This window comes from Macaca thibetana, chromosome 10 (genome assembly GCF_024542745.1).
Source record: "Macaca thibetana thibetana isolate TM-01 chromosome 10, ASM2454274v1, whole genome shotgun sequence".
Classification (NCBI taxonomy): domain Eukaryota; kingdom Metazoa; phylum Chordata; class Mammalia; order Primates; family Cercopithecidae; genus Macaca; species Macaca thibetana.
Window position 1 is genome coordinate 58,713,571 of NC_065587.1, and position 16,456 is coordinate 58,730,026.

General features: G+C 44.4%; 1 protein-coding gene across 14 annotated transcripts in view; it reads left to right on the forward strand.

The window, feature by feature from the left end:
* The window catches only part of ZHX3 (zinc fingers and homeoboxes 3), a 140,888-nt gene extending 127,120 nt beyond the window's left edge, over nucleotides 1–13,768 (forward strand). For 8 of the 14 annotated variants that reach the window (XM_050806631.1, XM_050806635.1, XM_050806638.1 and 5 more), the window contains one exon: nucleotides 5,046–6,034. Coding sequence is in view for 5 of the 14 variants with exons in the window: in XM_050806639.1 (XP_050662596.1) it covers nucleotides 6,259–6,275 (17 nt within the window). In the remaining 9 variants the exon portion in view is untranslated. Of the gene's footprint in view, nucleotides 1–5,045; nucleotides 6,035–6,258; nucleotides 6,372–7,018 lie in introns of those variants that run through there. The other 6 variants (XM_050806642.1, XM_050806641.1, XM_050806643.1 and 3 more) reach the window with 3 other exon arrangements.
* The last annotated feature ends 2,688 nt before the right edge of the window (nucleotides 13,769–16,456 follow it).

The window sequence follows — 16,456 nt, forward strand, 5'->3', positions numbered from 1 at the left end:
GCTCAGCCTGTTGCAGCCACTGCCAACACAAACATATATCACTTGGGACCCAGAGGGTCATTTCAACACTGTCACTGCCATCTCCCATGCCACGCCAGCTGCCCAGGGGCCTGAGAACCTGCCCACATGCCTGGGAACTGCTGCCACTACTGACATCCGAGTAAGCCACCCGAAAGCCCAAGAATCAGCCTGCTTGGACCCACTGACACTGGTGCCATTGTATGCTGCTCTGGGGTCCAAAGACAGACATGCTTAGCCCACTGCTGCTACCACTGGTGCCTGGAGAATGGCCCACCTGGCATTCCAGTCCTTAGCAAAATTTTACCGTAGCTTCCACTAATAACTACTGAGCCACTGAGGAAATCACAGATACCACTGAGGCTATTTATAGCCAAAGAAATCATGCAGAGACTACACTACTGCACATACCAAGAATCAAAGCCAAAGTGTCCTACCCAGCCGACACCATAGATACATCTAGGAAAAAGTCCTCCCCTACAAATGGAAATACAGAAAATTGGAAGAAGCAGCTGTTACACTGGATGTGCAGATATCAACATAAGGACACAATAAACATGAAAAAGCAAGGAAATATGACACCTCCAAAGGAACACAATAAATTTCCAGCAATAGATTCCAATGAAAAATAAACTCACAAAATCCCAGAAAAAGAATTCAAATTTTTGAGTGTAAGGAAGCTCAGTGAGATGTAAGAGAATGTGAAAAAGAAATAAAAACAATTTGGGAAATGAATGATAATTTTTAATTATCAAAGAGATATGTGTCATAAGCAAATTCTGGAACAGAAGACTTCATGAAACAAAGTACAGAATACAATTGAAAGCTTCAACAATATATTAGATCAAGCAGAAAAAAAAAAGTCTTAGAGCTGGAACACAGGTCTTTTGACATAACTCAGAAATAAAAAAGAATAAAGAAAAATGAGCAAAGCCTTTGTGACATATGGGACACAATAAAGCAACTACATATCTAAATTATTGGGATCCCAGAGGGTTAAGAGAAAATGAAAGAGTGAGAAAACCTGTTTAATGAAACAATATTAATAGGTGAAAAACTTCCCAAATCTCAAAAGAGATTTAGACATCTAGATATAGGAGGCCCTGATAGCCACTAAACAGATACAGTGCAAAAAGGTTTTCTCCATGGCATATTATAGTCAAACTGTCTAAAGTCAGATGATTCTAAGGACAGCAAGAGAAATGTGTCTAAGCAACTATAAAGGAAGCCCCATCAGACTAACAGTGGATTTCAGCAGAAACCTTACAGATCAGGAGAAAATGAGATGATATATCAACAGGGCTGAAGGGGAAAAAAAGTAAGCCAAGGATACTATGTCTAGCAAAATTACCCTTTGTAAATGAAGGAGAAATAAAGTATTTCCAAGACAAGCAAAAGCTGAGACAATTTATCACCACTAGACTGGCCGTACAAGAAATGCTCACAGGAGTCCTCAACATGGAAGTGAAAGCACAACATTTAACATTATGTAAAACACACGAAAGTATAAAACTCACTGGCAAAGCAAACACACAGATGAGGAAAAGACTCAAATGCTACCACCACAGAAAACCACCAAACTACAATGCCAAACAAAAAGGAACAAAAAATACATAAAACAATTAGAAAACTACAGTATAACAATAATAGAACCTCACATGTCAGTAATCCTTGAGTGGGCATGGTGACTTATGCCTGTAATTCCAGCACTTTGGGAGGCCAAGGTGGGCCGATCACCTGAGGTCAGGAGCTTGAGACCAGCCTGGCCAACATGGTGAAACCCCATCTCTAAAAATACAAAATTAGCCAGGCATGGTGGCACATGCCTGTAATCCCAGCTACTCAGGAGGCTGAGGCAGGAGAATTGCTTGAACCCAGGATGCAGAGGTTGCAGTGAGCTGAGATTGCACCCCTGTGCATCAGCCTGAGCTACAAGAGCGAAACTCTGTCTCAAAAAATTATCATGTGGCATTTGTACCAGAAATGCAAGGATGGTTTAACATACACCATTCAGTAAATGTGGTACATCACATCAACAGAATGAAGAGCAAAAATTGTATGGTTATCTCAATAAACACAATAAAAGCATTTGATAAAATTCAACATGGCTTCATGATAAAAAAAAAAAAAAAAAAAACACACACTCAGAAAACTGCATAGAAAGAAGATAGTAAAGGCCATAAACGATAAACCCACCACTAATACCATATTAAATGGGGAAAAACTGAAAGTACCTCTTCTGAAAACTGGAACATGACAAGGATGCTCACTTTCACCACTCTTATTCAACATAGTACTGGAAGTTCTAGCCAGAGAAATCAGGCAAGAGAAAGAAATAAAAGGCATCCAAATTGGAAAAGAGAAAGTCAAATTGTCCCTTTTTGCAGATGACATGATCTGATACTTAGAAAAACCAAAAAGACTCCACCAAAAATCTCTTATGGCTGATAAGCAAATTCAGCACAGTTGCGGGATATGAAGCTAACATACAAAAATCAGAGTTTCTATACACCAATAATAAAATAGCTGAAAAAGAAATCAAGAAGGTAATCTGATTTACAACAGCTACCAAAAAAATAAATAAATAAATAAATAAATTTAATCAAGTAAGTAAAAGATCTCTGCAAGGAAAACTGTTAAACACTGATGAAAGAAACTGAAGAGGACACAAACAAATGGAAAGACATCCCATGCTTATGGATTGGAAAAATAAATATTAAAATGACCATACTGTCCAAAGCAATCTACAGATTCAATGTAATTGCTATCAAAATACCAATGTAATTTTTTGACAGAAGTAGAAAAAAACCCTAAAATTTGTACAGGACCAAGAAGGAGCTAAAACAGTCAAAGCAATCCTGAGCAAAAAGAACAAAGCTGTAGGCATCACATTACCTGACTTCAAAATATATCACAAGGCTATAGTAACCAAAACAGCATAGTATTGGTATAAAAATACACCCACAGACCAAAGGAAAAGAAAATAGAACCCAGAAATAAAGCCACATATTTACAGCCAGCTGATTTTCAACAAACGTGCCAAGAACATGCAATGAGGAAAGGACATCCTCTTCAATAAATGATGCTGGGAAAATTAGATATCCATAAGCAAAAGAATAAAACTGGACCTGTATCTCTCACCATATACAAAAGTCAACTCAAGACGGATTAAAGATTTAAATATAAGACCTTGAATTATGAAACTACTAGAAGAAAACTTAGGGCAGAACACTTCAGGACATTGGTCTGAGCAAAGATTTTATGGCTAAGACCTGAAAAACATAACTAAAAAATAGACAAAGGGAACTATATTAAACTAAAAATCTTCTGCATAGCAAAGGAAATAATCAACAGAGTACAGAGAAAACATGTTGAGTGGGAGAAAGTATTTGCAAAACTCTTCATCCAACAAAGGACTAATATCTAGATATAAGGAATTCAACAAAAAAAATATTAAAAAGTGGGCAAAAGGTGGGGCACAGAGGCTAATGCCTATAATCCCAATACTTTGGGAGGCCGAGGTAGGTGGATCACTTGAGCCCAGGAGTTCAAGACCAGCGGGCAACATGATGAAACCCCATCTCTACAAAAAATACAAAAATTAGCTGGGTGTAGTGGCACATACCTGTAGTCCCAGCTACTCAGGAGGCTGAAGTGGGGAGATCACTTGAGCCCAGGAGATTGAGACTGCAGTGAGATGTGGTTGTGCCACTGCATTCCAGAGCCTGGGTGACAAAGCAAGACCCTGTCTCCAAAAGAAAAGGTGGGGGGGGGGGTTGGGGGGCAAAAGACATGAATAGATAATTTGCAAAAGAAGACATATACATGGCCAATAGGTATATTAAGAAATGCTCAACATCACAAAAGGGAAATACAAATCAAAACTACAATGAGATATCATTTTATCCCAGTTAGAATGACTATTATTAAAAAGACAAAAAATAATAGAACTGGAGGTCATGTTCATTGGAATATCCCAGGCACAGAAAGACAAATACATGTTCTTACTCATACGTGGCAGCTAAAACACTTGATTTCATGGAGATAGAGAATAGAATGATAGATAGCACAGGCTGGGAAGGGTGTGAGAGTAGAAGGGGGAAATGAAGAAAGGTCGATAAATGGGTATAGACTTATAGTAGATAGAAGAAACAAATGTTAGTTTAATAGCTAATGTTAAATAGCAGACTAGCGTGACTATGGTTAGCAACAACATATTGTATATTTCAAAGTAGCTAGAAGAGAGGACTTGAAATGTTACCAACACATAGAAATAATAAATACTAAGGTGATGGGTACCCTAAATATGCTGACTTGATCATCACACATTCTGTGCATGTAAAAAATATTCACATGTACCCCATAAATATGTAAACTATCAATTAAAAAAGAAAAATCCATCCTAAAGTTTATATAGAATCTCAGGGGACCCCAAATAGACAAAACAAATTGAGAAAAAACAAAGTTGAAGGAGTCACACTTACTTGATTTCAAATTGTACTACAAAGCTACAGTAATCAAAACAGTGTGGTACTGGCATAAGGAGAGACATAGAACCAATGGAATAAAATAAAAAACCCAGAAATCCCCACGTAATGGTCAATTGATTTTTGACAAGGGCGCAAAGACCATTCAATGGGAAAAGAGTCTTTTCACCAAAAGATGCTGGGAAAACTAGATATCTACATGCAAAAGAATGAAATTGTACTCTTACCTTGTACTATATACAGAAATTTACTTAAAATAGGTCAAAGAACTAAACAAAAAAGCTAAAGCTATAAAATGCTTAGAAGAAAGAAAACAGAATCCTTCCAGATTTTTGATTAGTCAATTATTACCTTTTTTTTTTTTTTTTTTTTGAGACAGGATCTTGCTCTGTTGCCCAGGCTGGAGTGGTACAATCAAAGCTACTGCAGCTTCAGACTCCTGGGCTCAAGCAGTCATCCCACCTCAGCCTCTTGAGTAGCTAGGATTATAAGTGTGCATACCTGGCTAATTTTATTACTATTTTGTGTGTGTGTGGACAGGATCTCGCTATGTTGCCCAGGCTGGTCTTCAACTCCTGACTTCAAGCAATTCTCCCCAGCCTCCCAAAGTGCTGAGATTACAGGCACAAGCTACCCCGTCTGGCCAGGCAATGATTTTGTATGTATGACACCCAAGGCATAGGCAACAAAAGAAAAAAAATAGATAATTTGGATTATGTCAATATCTAAAAATTTTGTGTTTCAAAGAACACTGTTAAAAGAAGGAAAAGAACCCATAGAATGGGAGAAAATAACTGAAAATCATACATCTGATAAGAGATTTATATTCAGAATATGTATAGAACTCAAACTGAACAACAAAACCAATTCAAAAATGGGCAAATGATTTAAATAGACATTTCTCATAGGAAAATATACAAATGGCCAGTAAGTACATGAAAAGACAAAACATTAGGCATTAGGGAAATGCAAATAAAAACCACAGTGTGATACCACTTCACACTTAAGATGGCTGTTACAAACACACACTCAGAGAAAACAATGTGTTGGGAGGATGTGGAGAAACTGGATCCCTTGTGCATTGCTGGTGGGAATATAAAATGGTACAGCCCCTTGGGAAACAACTTTGTGGTTCTTTAAGAAGGTGAATATAGAATATTACCATATGATCCAGCAATTTCACTCCTAGGTATACACCCCAAGGACTGAAAACAGGGACTCACATATGCATGTACACCAGTGTTCTTAGTGGCATTATTCACAGTAGCCAAAAGGTGGAAACAACTCAAGTACTTACCACCAGATGAATAAACAAAATGTGGCATGTATACATACAGTAGGGTATTATTCAGCCAAAAGAAGAATAAAATTCTGATACATCCTACAACATGGATGGACCTTGAAAACATTTTTGCTAAGTGAAATGTCAAGACACAAAAAGACAAATATTGTACCATTCAGCTTACATGAGGTATCTAGAACAGGTAAATTCATAGAGATAGAAGGTAGAATAGAGGTTACCAGGGGCTATGGGGTAGAATAGAGGTTACCAGGGGCTATGGGGAGGAGGACATGGGGAGTTACTGTTTAATGGATATATAATTTCTGTTTAGGATGATGAAAAATTTCTGGAAATAGAATGATGGTTTCATGACATTGTAAATATACTTAATGCTACTGAATTGTACACTTAAAATTGTTGTAATGGTAAATTTTATGTTATTTATATTTTACCATGGTTTTTTTCTTAAAGTCAACATGGAAATGTGATGAGTGGATTTGAATCACAAGCATTGGCTCCCCTCAGCTACTAAATCCAACACAAAGTGACATGCTGCTGTCCTTTGTGGGACAGAGCAGGAATGGCAGGGGGTGGCCATGCCATTGGCATTGTCCTCTTCTGTCTGAGACAGGTAACTGTGGGTACAGGAAGGGCTGGTCTGTTTATCTGTGCCTGGTTTCTCATGGCTTTCTCAGCCAGCTGCAATTAAGGACCACTTCTGTATGAATCACAGATGATGGGCCTCTCTGATATCAGCCTTACCTTGACTTTGACTTTAGGGTTGAAGTGAAGACATAAGTAGAATACATATCAGAACTAGACCCAGCTGCTGTTATATTGGAACAGTATGTTCTGGAGAGCCTGGAAGGAGAGGGCAGGATGAAGCATTTTAGGACAGGACTCCAGAGACATGGTGGTGGCGGAAGCCTGGGGAGCTAGGGGGATTTAGTGGGCCTGGAGAGGCCAAACCGCTGCTCCAGCTGCTAGGCCTAGGGTTTAGCGGGGTCTGTCAGAGTCTGATGGCCTTACAAGGTTGAGCCAGCATCCTGTCCTTAACCCACATTCCCTCAGGCTGGAGGGTGGGGGAGTGGGTGGCAGAAGGGCATTGCTCATGGAATTAAGACATCCTCAAAGCCAGTGACGCCACCCTGGTATAGCAAGGACCAGGCTGCCCTGGGGGCTACACAGGTGGCAGCTGCTGTGGAGTGACAGGCATGTGTTTTCTTCTCAGAAACAGACTGAATTTGATCTGATTAATGTGAAGGACTGGCCAGTCTGGGAGACCGCCTGCCACGTGGAAGAGCCAAGCCCGACTCTCTGCTGGCACATGCTGTTCCCATGCCTGGTTGCTGAGCACCTGGGAGAGCTTCCGGAGTCCTCGCAGACAGCCCAGAGCCTGCCGCTACCCTCGGCCTGTCCACCACCAAGCAAGCAGCAAGCAAGATGGGGTTCTCATCAGTTCTTCCTCCCACAATGTAGGACCTTTCCTTTACCTTCCAATGGATAAAATAGTTCAGATTTCATAGTCATATTCATAGACACAGAATCAAGCTTTTAACATATACATCCACCTCTATATGTTAAATAAAACATCAGATTATCAACACTGTCATTACGTAGAAACTTTGGTTAGCCAAGCAGTGCATTGTCATTTATGTCATCTCTAAAAATGACCTGTGTCTGTTCTCTGGGGATTGCTGGGTCACAGATGCCCCTCACCTTCCACAGTCAGGCAGGGAAGTTACAGACACAAAGCTACATCTGGAATCCCTTTGTGCCCCCTTTGTGTTCCTCAAGGAAGCAGTACCTTTGAAGAGATCTCTGCTGCATTAAATGGTGACTGGCTACCTTTCATGCCAGGCTTGCTTTGCCTGTGGGCTACTCAGAACCTGCTGTAACCCTCAGCTCAAAAAATGGACTGGTAATGTGAGTAGTGTTGGATGCTTTACTGCTCTCTTTAGTTGTTACCGTAATCCTGCTTTTTCATGGGAGTTTGAATCGTGGACCATAACTTTTCAGTTATCAGATCAACTAAAGAAACATTTGTTGTTAAGCCTAATGTGCTGACCTATGTGCCTGCATTTTTTTTTAATCTAGACATGTTTGGAGTGAGAGAAATATGGAAAAAAGAAATGGGGTAGGGATGTAAGTGGAAGTCTGTAGCCACAGCCTGTAGATTTGACCACTGCAGTTTTCAGAGCCCTTTCTCCACACTCGTTTCAGAGCCTCCTGTGGTTTGGGAAGGAATAACACACTGGCCCATTAGTAAGGGTGAAGGCTGGAGGGATTTGTTGACTTCTTGGAATTATCAGAGGTAGGGTGGTCTTTAGCACAAAGACTTGCATGAGGGATCCCTGGCAGAACACCCAGAATGCCCCTGGCTTCCACGCCGGTCTGGCTGGTGTGCTGGATGCACGCCCGAGGGTGCTGGGCATCACTGGTCCTTGTGAGGATGCTTTTAAAGTTCTATATTTATATTCCCAAACTTGGAAACAAGAACTCTACTTTAGCCTAACCCTCATGTCCTTTTTTGAATTGAGAAAATTACAGGAAAGGGTGCCTTTGAAAATTAGAAAACTTGCTTACAGAGCTGTACTAAATGGTAAATCCTCCATTTCCCCAAGACCGGTTGCTCTGAGAGTAGCTGGTAAAGAGGGGCAAGCTAAAGATCTGTCCACCTGTAGCTCCACTCACGTCTTAGAAACCACCTGCTTCCCAGAGTGCCAAGCCACCAGGCTTCATGGGCACAGACGCCTCCTGGGCTGGACTGGGTGACAGTGCTAGAAGATCCCAGAGAGAGGGCAAGAAGCACTGGTGGTGGTTCAGGGACCGTCCTTCTCCCTCACCCAGGGAACTGGACCTGGCAGGGCACCGTGCTCTTGTGGCTCCAAGGACAAGCGTGGCGGTGGCCCCTCTGCCTTCCAGGAGAGGGCTGGCTGTGGAAACGAAAATCGTGTTCTTCTAAAGTGTCATCTTTTGCCCTCCCTGTCCCAATAGGGACCACATCTTATTTGTCTCAAACAGGGACTTGTGAATACTTGGCAAGTTTCGCAGCCTACTTTTGTATTCTTAATTTGGGGAGTGAAGATGTTTGGTCTCAAAAACCTTTGAGGAATTGCCAAGAATGGCGAGTGATTGCTTTCCTTCAGAGAACAGACACTTGGAATTTCTCCTTTTAGTGTTTATATACATGCAGATTAATTTATATACACACACACACACACACACACACACACACACAGTATAAATACTCATTTGATTCTTGTAAAACGTGCATCTGGCATGTGCAGTTGAGAAACTTGGTGGCACATGGGTATTGGGGAAGTAGCCTGTGTTGGAGGGACACCAGTGCACTAGGCGTCTGGGGTGGCCCAGGCCGAAGTCATCTCCAGGTGTCTGAGAAACCACCCAGTGCCTCACCTCCAGAGCCTGCTGCTGTCACCTCCAGAGCCCTGCATGCACTGGCTGAAGTTGGTCTATGGAGGGGATTTTCTTGGTTACTTGTATTCACAGTTAACTTACAACCCAAACAGCAAAACACAGTTGGTGGACAAGTTCATGCAGGACCTAGAGTGACCCAGCCATGGGCACTAGCTCATCTTTCAGGTGGAAAAGTACAGTGCTGCCTGCCCTGGTATGTTTTTCTTACAGATGTTAGCCCTGCCCAACAGCCAGGGCTACACCACAAAAGGCAAGAATGCCCATGTTAAGGAGCCCAGCAGTCTGGACAGATCCTTCTTCCTCTGCTCTTGGATGAGAGTGAGTGAGTATGGTCTGGACCTTATCCTTGAAAGGTGATCAAAAGCGATGATGAGGGAGGCAGTCACCACGCAGGTGCTTAAAGGGATGTTGTAGGAGGTACTCAAAGGTTTGGGGGCAAAACCCTGAATGCAGCCAATCGTGCACAGAGACACACCCACGCTAGCCCAGTGGCAGTGGGGGATGTGGGATGGCAGCAGCCAGGTATGTAGCCCTGTCACAGGACAGCTCATTGTGGTTTTGCACACTGCCAAAGGGTTAACTTTTGTTGTTGCCTTCAGTAGAAGGCATTTGTGGGCTGCAGAGTTGAGAGGTGGGTGAGGTTAGTCTCTCCTGAAGAAAAAGCCTATAAAAAGTGGCTAATCTTATCCGTTTTCTCTGTATGCAGTTGGAGTCGTCAGAGATAGTAAAATCATCTTTGTTTTTTTGTAGTTGTTGCTGATGTCCTGTACCTGTTTTTTACATGGGGTTGTAGATCCAGTTCTCATAGGTGAACCAGATCATCATTCTGATAAAGGAAATTTAAATTTGATACATGTGCTTTGTATATTTTGATTACTTGTTTTCGTTTTTGACTATAAAGGAGCTTTTTTTATTTTGGGAGGGGAGGAGTATCATTTCTGAGAATCTTGGGTTCCTGAAAATGCCCTAGTTGGATGGCTTGCCAGGGCCTTGAGGTCTGGCAGTGATTGTACAACTTAAAGCTCCTTTCTCTTGGCTGAGTGGCAGGCGGCTGTTCAGGTGGACCAAAGCACCTTGACCCAAGGATTCCACACTCTGCTCTCTAGTAGCACAAGGAGGAAGTTGGACAGAACACTGGGTAGTGCCTTGTGGGCTCCCACATGTACTAGTGGTCTCATCTCCAGCTGGCCTTGGGAGGCTGTCCCACCAGGAAATTTGTGTATTCTCCAGCCTGAGATGTGGCCCTTGTGGGTTTTATCCTGCTCAGTCAGTGGCCTAGTGGCAGGTGCTGTGTTCTCTCTCTCTCCCTCCTGGCTCTGGGACATCTGTCCCTGGCTGCCTTTATAGAGGAAGGACACTGGCCTTTCTGGTTGGACGCTGTGTGGATGCTCTCTGCTTGCGCCTCATAGTCTCTGGTCTTGTCTCTTCTTGGACCAGTATCCTCAGATTGGTGCAGCTTTTTCAGTTCAGATATCACACCCCAAGTGGATAAAGGCAACTTGCAGGAGAGGAGAGCCAGCCAAGAAGAACATTTTAAAACCAAACCTAGTTTGGGATTTTCCTAAAGTCATGTCCTCTTTTTTCTTGCTTAGAGTTTACCTGGGAGATTTCACCAGTTTGACTCACCATTTGCAGAAGACGTGCTTTTGTATTAAGCTTAAATTTTCACATATCACATCCATTCTCAAGGTAGTTACATGCTGGAGAAGAAAAATCCTCTAGACACATGAAGGCCCACATAGTCAACTCTTCCAGGGCAAAGCCAGCAGCCCACCCAGGTCAAGTAGCCAGCAGGGCTCAGTTCCCCGCACTCCAGACATGGACCCTCCCCTTCAGGGTCTCTTGACCCAGCTTCCTTCTCTCCTTTTCCCTGAGAGCACAGACCTCTCTCACTCAGCCAGCCTGCCCAGACCACAGAGGGCCGTTCCCATGTAGCCTGGGGAGTACTTCATCTCAGAAAAGCTCCAATGTCTGAGCAAGCAGGGAGTTGTGGAGCTCAAGCCTTTCTCCTGTGCTCAAGTCCCTTCCCCAAGCAAGGCTTCAACCTAATCTACTCGCCATGTAGTTTTCTCTGGCCATTTAAATGGGGCAGGGACATGGTTGGGCCATGCCACATCAGGGCTGGTGAGGCAACCAGTTTTGATTTTGACAGAGTGGCTGGATGAAACGTGGCAATCAAGGTGCTGCTTGGTTTGCTCTGAGTGCAAATGGAACCAACAGGTTTCTGCTGCAATCTGTGTGTTCCCAGTGCCAGGTGACACCAGGAAGGGTGGGGCAGGGCTAAGTTGTCTCTGAATTCACTGAGCATCTACACTTAGTTGTGAAGTTAATGGGAGTACATAGAGTATCTGGCCTTGGAGAGGGGTTGAGAGCCTCCTTTTTGGTTCTTCATTCCTGAGCTCTTGCCTACCCACAAATCTGATCTCTTTGAATGGGGGCTCAGTCCTTCATCAGACTGAAGATATGACAGAGAAGTTTCTATTTAGCCCTAGATCCAGCAGGAGTCATCCATTCTAACTGCCCTGAAGTCTAGAGCAGGGGAGGGAACCCAGAGGCTGGGGATGAGACTAGGCAGACCCTGGTTATCACAGGGACAAGGACAGGGAAAAGCACCCCCTTCCTCAGTTTTGCAAGTCCTGTCTTTGGGTTCACAGGACTTTGAGGATGGTGAAGAACGTAGTTACTAGCCTGTCGTTCCTGGTCCCAAGCTTCCACAGCCCTCAGAACCTGGCTTCTGTGGCTGCTCTGGCAGGTGCCGAGCAAAGGGAGAAGGGAGGAAGGCAGCTGCTCTGGTGGGGACTCTAGGCACCTTCCCTGCTGTCCACTTGGATAGGTGGTGAGCCCCAGGGTACTGAGAGGAGCCTGAGCATTCGCCTGCCATTAGTGCCTCTTCCTTCAGGAGACTGGCTTGAAATGTGTGTGTGTGTGTGTGTGTGTGTGTGTGCGCGCGCGCGTGCACGCACACACACAGATGAGCACCTGTGTTAATGAATAGTTTTTCTTGGTTAATACTTTTTAACTTCTGTTCCTTTCCATAAGTGGATGATTCAAAATTAATGTGACTTGGCCAGGTGCAGTGGGATTACAGGATCACACCTGTAATCCCAGCACTTTGGGAGGCCGAGGCGGGCAGAACACCTGAGGTCAGGAGTTCAAGACCAGCCTGTCCAGCATGGTGAAACCCCGTTTCTATTAAATATACAAAAATTAGCCTGCCGTGGTGGCGGGTGCCTGTAATCCCAGCTACTCAGGATGCTGAGGCAGGAGAATCGCTTGAACCCGGGAGGCAGAGGTTGCAGTGAGCTGAGATCGCGCCACTGCACTCCAGCCTGGGTGACAAAGCGAGACTCCATCTCAAAAAAAAAAAAAAAAAAAAAAAAAAAAGAAAAAAGATTAATGTGACTGGAGTTAAAGGTGAAATGTCAGGTTGTTTAGTCACTGAATTCAGAGAGCTACAAGTGCTTGGTCTTTCCCAAGAGTCAAACCTGAGTAGAAATACATTTAAAAGAAAAATCTACCACATGGTACCTATGAATCCTGTAATTTGTTTAGGGAGATCTTGTCGCTTATCCCTGGTTCCTGTCCATACAGTTTTGTCTCATTCTTGCAGTTTGCTTGAAACAGGGCCAGAGCCCCACATGAGACTGTCAGCAGGAGTGAGGAGCAGGCGCTGGCCCCAGCAGGGACCCAGCACAGCAACCGGGTTGTTCCCTGTTAGACTGGGTCAGGGCCAGGGGAGAAGCAGTCACCCTGTGTAGAGGGTTCCCGCTGCGCTTCTGAGCAGTTGCTTTGTTCAGAAGTGTTAGGAGGGTCAGATTGTGCCATAATTGTTATTAAAGAGAAAACACGCCCACCTTCTTCTCTCCCCTGCTGGCCATTGTTCATTGAGTTTTACTGAGCGCAGCCTTTGTGGAAGTCAGGGAGGTTGCCAAAGGCCTGTAGATGCCTCCTGACAAGGTCTTGATTCCTGGTTTTCTAGCACCCATTTGCATTTTAGTCTTCAGCACAAAGCCTTGTTCCCTGTGTAAGACTGGGGAGTGACTGTTGAGCAGTCTGCTGTCAGGAGAGATGGCTGAAAAGGTGATCATCTTGGTGCTAAACAAGAGGCAACTGCCCTGTTTTTGTTTGTTCTGAGGCACAATGAAACTTTAGCCAAACTCTGCAAGAGGGTCCCCTCTCCTGTCATGGCCAGGTGAGCGACCAAACCAAGAAAACGGCATACTCTTATCACTGAAGCCTCAGTAGAATGGGAATTCTTTACCCTGGGTAAATGTTTTAACAAAAAAATGAACCCACCTTTGGTTTGGACTGTGGTCGTGCCAAGGCAGGAGTGGGGTTTCCCTCTTGGGGCTGAATCTCATGAGGTCCCCTGTGGGGATGCTGCTATTTCTAAGATGCAAATTGCACATTTCCTAGATTTTGTATCTGGATTTGGATAAGGGAGGGGAACAGGGACAAATTGCTTGTACAATTTGAAATGGGCCTCAATGGTACTTCAAACCTTTTGATTATTCCTAAATAAAAACATAAATATATTTCACATCTGCTGACTTATTTTGTGGGGGAGTCAGGAAAAAAGCCAAAAACATTTCACTTCTTCTTGCCCACTTCTGTGGATCTTAAACTCCAGTGGATGGGTGGGGCAGTTTCCCTCAGCTCACTAGAGAAGTTCCAACTCACTGTCTTCTGCACTGCCGAGTTCACTGCACTGGCTTCTACATGAGAAAACGGGTATGTTAGAAATCATGCTAAATAGACAAAGGCAAACAGTCAAACCTGGTGTCATCTGGTGAGAGGACACTAGCGAGTTTTTTCTGTTCCTGTGAGTGCTGAAAAGCAGAGCCTGTCATTTGCTGGAGCAGGCTTGGGTGTTAGTGAATATGCATAAGGACCCAGGGCCTTCTGGAGGAACAAAACTGAAGCCCATACTTTTAAGACCCAAAGTCATTGAATTTTGTTGGGGTGGCCCTGAAGGCCTGGGGCAGAAGGAAAAAGGGTCCTTTGAAATGAAATCACCTACAGTGGAGCCAGGCGGTGATTCTGGACACCAGAATAGGAGTCCAGCTTATGTCATGGGGAAGCAGTGTGTGTTGAATCCCAAAAGCCAGGTCCTTGGAAACTAGACCAAACTGGCATGCAACTGGCAGAGCCAATCAGCTGAATGCCATAGTGGGTAGACTCAGGCAGTGACTCACTTGGGACATTGTGGGTGGAATTCACAGAACGGCCAGCCAGGGGGTTGTTGTGGGGTTCCTCCAGGCAGAGAACAGAATGCCTAGGTTGACCCCTAAGCACAGGTCCCCTGGGAATTTAGTACTGAAGTACCCAGAGAAGACAGGAGTCGCAGGCTGAGACCGTGCTTGATCCATTTAATTAAAATGTGAAGAAGGCACGATCTTTTCATTCACTGAGTTAGTCTGGTGGGATAACCTAAACCTACTTGCTTTCTACCCGCCCTCAACAGAACTCATATGGTGAGTGATGGGCTCAAGTTGAAAGACAAGTTTCTAGGTCCAGGCCCAGCTCTCAGGTGATGTTCAAGATGTGCTTGGTCAGGAGGGAGACCCCTGCCTTTTCTGCTCATGGCCATAGATACTCAACTGAGGTCAGAAACTGCTCCTGCCATCTTCCCGCAGGGCAGCCTTTTTCCTGTGGCAGGGGGCAGAATGCCCCTGACCTTGTAGGCTCTGCCCTGTATGTGTACATGTCTGCTGGGCCAAAGCTGTTGAAAGTGAAGGTCTGTCACTCTGAACCCAGTCTACTTGTCTCTGGTCTGTCAGCCAGAAAGTTCTACCGGTGATGACAGGAGAGCAAGGAGCCTGCAAGGGAGCCCATCTGCCTTTTGGTACCACCAACTTCCCTCTCTCAGCCCTGCCTGCTCTTTTAGTTTGCCCTGCCAAAATCAGTGTTTTTCAACCCTCTTACTCATTTAAATCACCTTGGGAGGTTTGGAACAATACCTATGCTAAGGCCCTGGGTACCAGCATTTTTCAGACGCTCCCCAGGTGGTGCTAATGTGCTGTTAGGGTTGAGACTCCACAGGTCATAAACCTGAGCTATCGCACTGTAGGGACACGGCCTACAAGCAAGCATGGGACGGGGCAAACAACTCCTGATGCCAAAGCATTTGGCCCCAAGTAAGGGTCTTCCCCACCAACACTCCGCCTTCTAGGTCAATCAACGTTTGTCAGGTCTGGAGGAATCTTGAAGTGAAAATGATCTTTAAATTTGCTTGAGAGTTGGCACGTTTTCCACTAGGAAGAACAATCAAAACATTTGCAGTGAGAGGCAAAAAGGCAATGTCTTACAGAGCCCAACAGAGGTGAGTCTCAGGTCTACAAAGCTGCCTTAAGAAAGGCAGAGCTGTCCGTTCCCCAGGTTGTGTTCCAGAAAGACACTTGTTTAGCAAATAGAGATATGTATTGATGAAAATTAAAAGGGTCAACACCAACAGGCCAAGGATGTCCTAACCAACGCAGATAGGCCCTAACAGAAGGGCCTACACAGTCCTCTTCCTTCTCTGATAGGAAACCTTCCTCTCCAGGCCATAAACAACTAGAGAGGAAACATGGATCGTGAGGGCCCAGGTGAATTCCCACCCACCACCTTCTTGTGTATGGGAAAAAGCCACCCTCCTCTCTTATGAGCTGGGACTGTGAAGCTGAAGAAAGTCACACAAGAACCTGAGCACTATCGCTGTTTGATAGTAGCATGTTCATGTCATCCATGGAACCGGATCTATCTAAAATTTTTTGTGTGGCATCATTTTTGTTCCATCCCAGCACAGCCCACTATGAAAACAGAACCTCAGGAAGAGAAGGGCCTTTCAGCTGTGTTCTGGGCACAGAGATTTCAGCTGCCAAGTCCTGGAGACAACCAAAATGGCACCTGGCAGTGTTAACTGAATGCAGTATTTTTGGAAGGCAAGGTTTCTGTGGCACTGGAAAGAGGCTCTGGTTGTTTCCGGCTCACCACCAAAGCTGGCTGGCCACAAAGAACCCAGGCAGGATGTACTCTGCTCAGACACACCCTCAGAGGATGGGCAGGAGAGAGTGGACCCACAACAACTCCTGTTAGCCCAAAGGAGGGAAGGGCTGCTTAACCTGAGAAGGTTCCAGAAACTTCCCACCTGCTTCTATTGCAGAACCATCCAGCGATTGTTTCTACTGAGCATGTCCCCGTGCAACAGGCTTTCCTGAGCCCCCCAAAGAGCATACAAGTCAAAGGA